Here is an 8,879-nt window from a genome sequence, read left to right as displayed (position 1 = left end):
GTGAAATCATCATATTATTTTCTCAGGCTATTTTGAGGAGTCATGCGTTTGTCAAATCAGGTTGGGCCTATCCACAGTAATTTTAGTCTGATTCTTTTAATGTGACCACCTGTATGAGAAATAAACTCATCTGAAACTCAAATCTTTTTGAATAGTGACGGGTGTTTTTCTTTTTTAATTAGAAGTTGTTTTAAAAAGTTTTTTAATGGAAAAAGAATGAGAGTAATTGTGGTGTAAATTGTACAGGAAAAGACGTGTGTCTATGCATTTGCTAACAAGATTTCATTGCACTTCAAGACAAGGTAAATGGTTGCACCTAGCTACCATAATTGCTAAAGAAACTATTTACTGGCAACAACCTCTACACATTTTGCCACCTGACGATGTCTTGGCATTTAGTGCATTAGTTACTTTCTAAACTCTCAGGTGTACAGTATACTCCTAAGATTGTTAAGCTAATAATGCCTAGGCAGCCACAGACATTCAAGACATCAGCACAGTTCCTATAGGCAACCTTGTTTAAAGTTACTTTGCTGTTTAGATAAAACGCTAGGGTCCTACTATCCAGACAGGAGGTATTTGCAGGTCAAAGTCCATACAAGAGTTGGCGTTTTAACTACACGTTCAGCGGGCCTACGTGAACAAGCAGATCAAATCCTATAGAGCTGTCTACTCTAGAGGCGTGCCAGGGACTCCTACTACAAGACGCTCCAGTTAGGGCGTTGTCAAGCCAAGCGTGTCAAAGAAGAAAACAGGTATTCAAGACAACTCTTACTGTCACTTTTTAGGCTCTCTACAATCTCGTTGGCTCTGCGTGTATCTCTGGCCCTCTTTTGTGCAAGTGCTCAAGGCTCTACCACGACTTTCAGGTTCACTCCTTTAATGTTGCGCAGTGCATAGTGTCTTATGTCGTTTATGTCTTAAATTCGATGTTTGTGTATATTATGCTCTCTTAACATTTGACAATAATATTGACAGCTGTTGTAAATTTACTTGATACGAATATCGATCTGTATCGCTCGCATGTAGGCCCTATTTACTTGATGACAAGATTTCAATCTTCACACACATCTTTCGGTTTCCTAGGCACGTTGTGCTCCCATGTCAAGTTCTCCGTAGTCAGAAAGTATGACTCAAGTATATTCGGTATTACAGTCAGGGTCATACCCGTCTTTGACCTGTCGATGGTTTCACGCCCTTGGATAGGACCATAATGATGGCGGTCCCTACTTGTGAGAGTTGTAAACCACATTGAACTACGCACGTCAAGGTGCGGGTTGATCGAATAGAGCAGGCGAGTGTTTAAATGGGTATTCCAGACGATTTTTATAATTTCACATCATTGTAGTACATCATCGACAGCTCCACGTATAGATTACCTTTGTGTACCGAATTTATTGTGGTCCTTGCGAAGAGAAACCAATACTTTGGAAGATCTTATACTATACAATGTTTATGACATAGAGCCTCACCTATTTCAGAAATGTATAGCAGTGTAATCCCATTACAATACCGCTTGCGTAACAACCGAGCTCTCCTGTGTAGAATCTATGCGTGCCTTCTTCTTTTGTTCTGCTTCCTTGAGCCCCAACTCATGCATTCTTATGGTGAGGCTGCCACTTCGTCATCCTTTTTCATTGTGATTTGTTATAAATTTTGAAAACATTCTCATTCCTAACCCCAATCACTATAAATTATGAATCTCTGTACCAAGTATAACTATAGTTCATATAGTTGTCCAAATGTAAAAGTCTGGAAAATCATCTTTAATTGGTACAGTCTAATCATGGACCTATAGTACACATAATAGATGAACTGGAGAACGGAGGCCTGTTTTTGATCCCATCATCACCAGACCACCACCTGATTATGACGTGAATCTTGATGAATACGTTCAGATGTTTCGACAATGACAATTGTGTAATCGTGCATCGATCGTCACTGATAAGAAGACCGTTTCCCCTCATGTCTTTCTTATTTGGCTGAGGTGCCTTTTCAGACTCAACTGCCTTTGAATAAAGACTAAAGATGGAGAGCAGCAAACCTGAAAATATGATAACAGTTGAGTCACAAATTGGTATCTATTCTGAAGTGGACACTTGAGAACATGCATTACTGTTTCTATGCTTGTCATTTACGGTTATTGTCCCTGTTTACTCTGAAACATAAAAATGGGGGAAAGTAGATTACAGGTCACAATTAATAATCACTTAACTTGCCAAAATATGTGCTTTGTCTTGTAACGTACGTGCTCACAAATGAAATTGCATGCTTAAACGATTATTTCCTCCTATATAACTGCGCATGCCTTTTTCTTGATTTAAGAGAGTTATTATGTGCGGTTCCATGACATTTGCTCCTGTGACAATGCTCCCATGAAATATCTGCACGTCAATTCCACCCACAAGCATTACCCTAACCCTAATCCTAATCCTCACATCAAACTAAACCTAAAATCCTATCACAACCCTAACCCTAACCCTAAGTCCTTGGAGAAAATGATCTGAGCAAACTGTCGTGTCACCCTTATGCGCATGTCTATAGTTTTTAGCCTTTCTCAAAGCGCCGTCTTGTTTTTGTCCGGGCTGGCTGTTAGGGTTATGATGAGATAGAATTCAGAAATTCACCTGAAGAAAATGTTAAGAAGAGCAAATATTTGGGTTTATGCTTGAGTCCAGTTTGAGGTGGTGTGAACATGTATAGCAATTGCTTGTACAATCTCCTAGGCAATAGGTTGTAAAGAACAGAGGATTCAACATTTGCTTTCATTCAAAGTAATGGAAGAATCTGTATTTTGGTATGATTTTACCTTTTGACTATTGTAAAGTACTTCTTGGAGAAGCTGTGCAAAAGTCCATAGGAGTAAGATACAAAAACTGAAAAATGGATGAGCCAGGATGATTTTGAATGAAGATTATCATACATCTCAAACTTCCTTGTTACGCTAAAATGGCAATCAGTTTAGCAACGTAAATCTTCAATACTTGTGTTCTTGTTCTTAAAATACAAAATAATCTAATACAGACTTATTTAGAATCATTGATATGTAAACGAACTCGAAATACTAGGACACGATGTTCTTTGAAATGCTCCTTTCAAAGTTTGAAATATTGCATGTCGGAGCCAGTTTGTTTAATTCACTATACTGATTTTTTTTTTTTACTTGGTTGCTTCTATCACGTACTCACACTACAGAACTATTTTGAAAGTTTAGTGTGTCTTTTCGCTTTTTTTTTCATCTGTTAATAAAATGGTAAATAGTGGCTTTAAAGGGAAAATCCAGTCCAAAAATATGTTATTCTGATAAAAAAGAGTACAATCTTATGTGTTCAATGATGGGATGAAAAAATAAACGGAAAAAGGATGAAAATAAGGAAGTTATGACATTTTGAAGTTTTGCTAATTTCTGCAAAACAGTTCTGGTACAGTGGATATGAATAATTATGCAATGAGTGAGCTGACCATGTCATAACCTCACAATTTTCCATTAATCATGTACTAAAAAAATGACGAAAATTCAATGTTTCTGTCATTGAAGTCTGAAACATGATGTTATTCGTGGTTGAATAACTTCAGAATAGTGACCAGTTATAATTATAAAATTATATCAGGATTTAAGCCTTGGGCATATGATTGCGTTTGAATGAAAAACTGGAAATTTCAAAATTTTATGTACAAGCTATAATGGCAAGTTGTGAGGGAGTGACATGTTCGCTTTTCCATTTGCATATTCATATTGACCGTTCAAGAACTGTTTCCTCAAAAATTAGCGAAACTTCAAAATGTCATAACTTCCTTATTTTCACCCGATTTTGATCGAAGTTTTACAGTTGAACTCGTAATATTTTACTCTTTCGAATCAGACTAACTTATATTTGACTGGACTTCTGATAACATAGAAAGGTTAATAGATGCAATACCATGAAATCTTGACAGTCTCTGTATCTCTTTTCTTCCCACATCCTCCAGGAATTCCCCTACTCAAGCAGCCATGTCGGACCGCAAAAACTTTCGAGTACTCATGTGGTGCGTGCCGAGATCAGTTTCAACGGCTATTGCGAAGTGCTTCAGCTTCATCGACAATACGCAGGTTGGCGTCAGTTTACTCCCAGCAGAGAGGTGGATCTTCTCTTCCACCTCCTGTCACGTTGTCTCGCTTCCATTACAAAATCTATGCAAGATGTTGCAGCTAGATAACCATGAGCCTCAATTTTTGTCATCGGCATTTTGTCAAATCGGTTTCATCGTCTTTGTGGAAAGGCCGTTGAATTGCAGCGGCGCCACATATTATGATGTGAGCAGGGCAGCGGAAAGAGGGGGAGCCTGCAATAGAGTGGGGCTGCAGTTCCTGCACACTGGCTCTTAAAGAAAAAATCGGTCGGCAGCACCCCCTCCCCTCCCCTACGATAGAATTATTAAGACATGTCTGCGGCCTTTATAGTCAGTTGCACTTACCCATTTTGTAGAGCCGTATGTCCCCGTTGTTAAACGGTTTTCTAGTTTACAGATCGAGTAAATTCTGATGAACACGGAGGATTTATACATCAATCATACATTATTATAAGTTAAAGTGATGGTATGATATTGGTTGAGGTGAGGATTCAGCCTATAACTTTGTATGATAAACATCGTACTTATGTAGAAACCACTTTATGAAATGTTAAAGAGCATACAAGTTCTAAGAGGAATTCAAAGTTTAATTTAATGGAAATTGGTTTTGAAATGGTCGAGATATCCAAAAAAAAAAAAATAAAACAGATCGGTTCTAATGAAGATGGGTCCCACCATTTATTAGGATTGCTTTGTTTTGGATATCTCAGCCATTTCAAACCAATCTTCATCAAATAAACCTTGAATTCCTCTTAGAATCGTGTGCCCTTTCATATGTCATAAGAGGTTTCTCATTATCTCATTAAAAAAATCATCAAAAAAGTTGGAAGCATGTAGCACCATCTCAACAAAAACTGTACCATCCCTTTAAACAAGCAATCATGATACTAAGTGAGAACACTTAACACTCAAATTGATGCGATGTGGTAATTTACAATGAAGTCTGATGGTAGTGGGATAATTTTGCACTATTTGAATGTTGTTTGCATTTCCTGTCAGTCTCGCTTGGTGGGTGCTTCCCTGCATATTATGGAGTATGATAAGACACTTCGAGTCATGCTGGAATATTACTTCCTAATAATAGGCCCGTCACTTCTTAAATAAACATCCATTCTTGTTTGATGGGCACAAAATACATGGTCGAGGAGCGTGATTATCTCCGATGTTGACCATGCAGTAAATGTTAAGCAATTCATACATATCATGTTATTGAGAACAAAAACAATTGAAGTGAAAACATAATTGTTTTGTTAACCTAATGAACATGCTCTTGACTGTTATGCAGGTATGGTTTGAGCCGTACTGCCTCGCCTTCTTCCAAGATTTTCAAATGGGGATGATGGGACTTCAACTTCCAAAGCGTGCCGAAGATTTTGATTCTCAACAGGTTTTCGAAAAAGTTGCGGTGATGTTGAAGGGGACGCCAATGGAAGGAATGTTTTCACCAAGCATGATCGATATGTCTTTGTTCTTGTAAGTATATGTACCAAGTGACATCCTCTTACACAGTTTCATTGTTGGTATTGTATATCTAGTCATCAAATTTCTGACATCAAATCGTCCATCTTTTGCTCGAACACTGAAAAATAGACAAATATTACAACATAATTCAGAGCTATTAGACCCTTCTCTTTATAGTCCTCAGCGATGTGCATGAATTCCCCAAGCATTGATGTAAGTTCAACAGAAGTTATGCAGATGAAAATAGTTATGATACGTGTTTGTATTTTATATAGTTCATTATTTCATAGTTATTACTGCTATCATCGTTTATGAACATATCTGTCATAAACCAAAAACAAAATGCGTGCCCTGCAGAAACCCTTTGAACAAAATTTTAACAATTTACAGCTTGCGGTTATTATTTCCCCCCTTTGTGCAATCGCTATACATCTAGAGAGAATTCTTTCTTTAAAAAAGAATGAGCTTAATATTGTACTGTGACTGTCAATGTTGAAGACGCCTGATATCAAAAGTTTTTAATCATTATTAACAAAAGATAATCATATTCCCAGTCATTATCATTGATATTTATTTTTGCTCTGACAAATATCTTTTTATATCCTTGAGCATTTTCCTATAAATGTTTGCAAGGGGCATGTGTTGTACTTTCATTAACATCAATATTTTTAGAGCCAACATTTCCATCACTTTTAGTATGATTATATTTGTCATTGCTTTTGTCATAATTGGAAGAAATCTAGGTATGCGCAGTGTTCTTTATTGCACATAACAGTATTAGGAAGGCATGGTACTCCTCATCCTGTAGGGACGGATCAAGCTTTTTGCTATAATATAAGGGGGAGAGGGGTTGACCATCGAAGTGTGGCCAGCTTGAAAAAAAAAGGATTGTGCTGCATGTGGCCCAAAATAATCTTGTTTACCCAATGGCCATGAAATCATACCACATAATTTCAAACAAGAAAAAAGAAACAAAAGTCTCTCGACAAATCTCCACAGTTTTTAGGTGCTTTTTTTCCCTGCCAGTTCTCTCCTCAAATTGGCTGACAAGCAAAAAACAAAGAAACACAAACAAAACGATGATATAGTATGACGACATAATGATGATGTGAAGCTAACATGGATTCCACTGAGCACATCATAAGGGTCATTACGTGCGATAGGTCACCTGCTGTGAACATGATGTTTCTGTCCGTATGATCTTCATCAAAACACAAAAATTCGTGAAAAATATAGTTTATTCACTTCTATTATAGATAATACACACAACAAGACTGACATTGAGAATGTCATCATGTACATTGTTCTTTAAGACAAAGGATTTTGATTAACACATATCAATGCAGGAAAAAAAATAACTTGTTTTTTATTTTTTGTGTACACGCGATATTGTCTGGCAATCTGGATGCAAATGACGCATCACAGTGCCAAGCTTCCCAATATCCCCGTGGAGTATATACTCACTTCACAGTCAGGTCAGTTTCATGCAAAATTGCAATTTTTTTCTCTTTGAATGACAAATTATATATAGGTGTACATCATAACTCTACTCATTTTTCATTACATTGCCAGACGAGACAGCATAAGGAAGCAACTAGACTCCCTACCAGCCGACAAGTCCGTCTTTATCAAGGACATGGCGTATGGGATCTCCAACCACCATGATCTTCTTCCAAGCAAAGACTCTGGTTTCAGACACACATTCTTGATAAGAGACCCAGAGCGGATGTTCCCGTCGTGGCGGAACCTACTGATGGCTCAGCTGAAGCAGATGCCCATGCCCGGTCAGAAGGAAATCAAACCCGAGACCTTCGACATGACGGAAGACCCGCCATTCATGATGCCTGGCTACACCTACAAATGCCAGTACGACCTGTGGAAGTTCGTCAAGGAAAATCTCGACCCCAACCCAGTGATTATCGACATTGATGAATTGCTGTCCAACCCTGCCACCATGCTGCCGAAGTACTTCGAGGCTTGCGGAATGACCTGGGATGAGAAGTATCTACAATGGGACGCCAGTCCGGAGGTAACTAAGTCTTGGCGGTGTATTTTCCCCTTGACTGGCTCTCCCGCTGATAACATGGTAGCAGTTACCCACCAGAACGCGTTCAATAGCTCTGCTTTCAAGCCGTCCAAACCGAAGATCTCACGTGATGAAATGACACCTGACGTCATAAAGGCGATTGACGCCACATCCGCATACTATAACGAGATGGCAGCAGCTAGGATCATGCCTTAATCTTCTGATCTTTCGGTGAAAATTGTTATGATTTCCATTTTGATTGTGATTGTCTTTGCAAAAGTCAAGTATGAGAAACAATATATATTGAAGAACATGTAATGCAATGTGCCGACAAAATGTTGATAAAATTATCTGCATAGTCTATAAATTTATCTCACAATCCGTTCTGCTTGCTTAGCGAATCCCATTTTCTGTGCTCAATTTTCCGCTAAAAATATCGATACAAATTAGATATAAATATTAATTATGCTGCCGTGAAAACCATTATGACCATACAGGTTTAAAAAGAGTTAACGCACATTTTCGTTGTTTGTATAAAACGTAATGAATATACTTTTTATTCTTCTGTATTATGGACACAATATTATCAAAGAGGATTTCGTCAATCGCAGGAAAAGTATAGAGACGAGATATTATGAGGGACGTAGCTCTCACGTTTTGTCATTTGTAAGGGTTTATTCGGTTTATTCTACGCTGTTATAAACTTCGTAGTAATGTCGTGCAAAGTGCCTGGCTTCAACCTATATGAGATTAGAATTATATCGAATACCAAAGGAGTATAAATAAAAAGGCAGAATGTCAAAAACTAACTACATGTATGTGAATTTCGTTGACTGGTGGAACTGATGACCTTCAGTATACAGACGAACCTTGAAACCTATGGGGAAATTTAGCATAAAAAACATCTTTATTCCGTTGATTTGCCATGAATGTATCTCTACTTTTGGTTTAGAAACTGCAGGACCTATACCGATATAATATAGCAATACGTGTTTCATTCATAGGGCACGTGCAGGTTAAGACATTGCAAAATATAGTGCATTTATGACACTGTGTGCAGAAGGAAATTAAAGTCCACATTTACATCGAGTAATTGATCTCTCTTGATGACTCCAAACGCGAAAATGTATGAAAATCTGATCATGTGCAGTTGGAACAACGGTAATTTTAATGTAGATAAAATAATCAGTGTCTGGGAAGAGGCCTCATGCAGCAATGAAATGGTACATACGTATATACCATTACTTTCAAATACATGTTGCCTGCATGAGTATTTTCTTTA

The 8,879-nt window shown here is 37.8% G+C and overlaps 1 protein-coding gene across 1 annotated transcript; it reads left to right on the top strand.

The window, feature by feature from the left end:
- The first annotated feature begins 3,972 nt into the window (after window positions 1-3,972).
- On the top strand, window positions 3,973-8,624 carry LOC139717580 (uncharacterized). The gene is made up of 3 exons (XM_071629086.1): window positions 3,973-4,090; window positions 5,396-5,583; window positions 7,144-8,624. Exons 1-3 carry the CDS (start codon window positions 3,992-3,994, stop codon window positions 7,811-7,813), a joined length of 957 nt encoding a protein of 318 aa, XP_071485187.1. The 5' UTR covers window positions 3,973-3,991; the 3' UTR covers window positions 7,814-8,624.
- Window positions 8,625-8,879: the final 255 nt, after the last annotated feature.

The sequence above is a fragment of the Diadema antillarum genome, unplaced genomic scaffold (genome assembly GCF_040938485.1).
Source record: "Diadema antillarum isolate AM-2024a unplaced genomic scaffold, OU_Dant_1.0 scf00000077, whole genome shotgun sequence".
NCBI lineage: Eukaryota > Metazoa > Echinodermata > Echinoidea > Diadematoida > Diadematidae > Diadema > Diadema antillarum.
This window is presented reverse-complemented; position numbering and strand designations above follow the sequence as displayed.

Excerpts from the sequence above, each read along its gene's own strand:
- LOC139717580 (XM_071629086.1), top strand. The coding sequence starts at position 3,992 with ATGTCGGACCGCAAAAACTTTCGAGTACTCATGTGGTGCGTGCCGAGA. Across the intron at positions 4,091-5,395 it reads GCTTCATCGACAATACGCAG|GTATGGTTTGAGCCGTACTG; the intron begins GTTGGCGTCAGT and ends ACTGTTATGCAG. Across the intron at positions 5,584-7,143 it reads ATCGATATGTCTTTGTTCTT|ACGAGACAGCATAAGGAAGC; the intron begins GTAAGTATATGT and ends TTACATTGCCAG.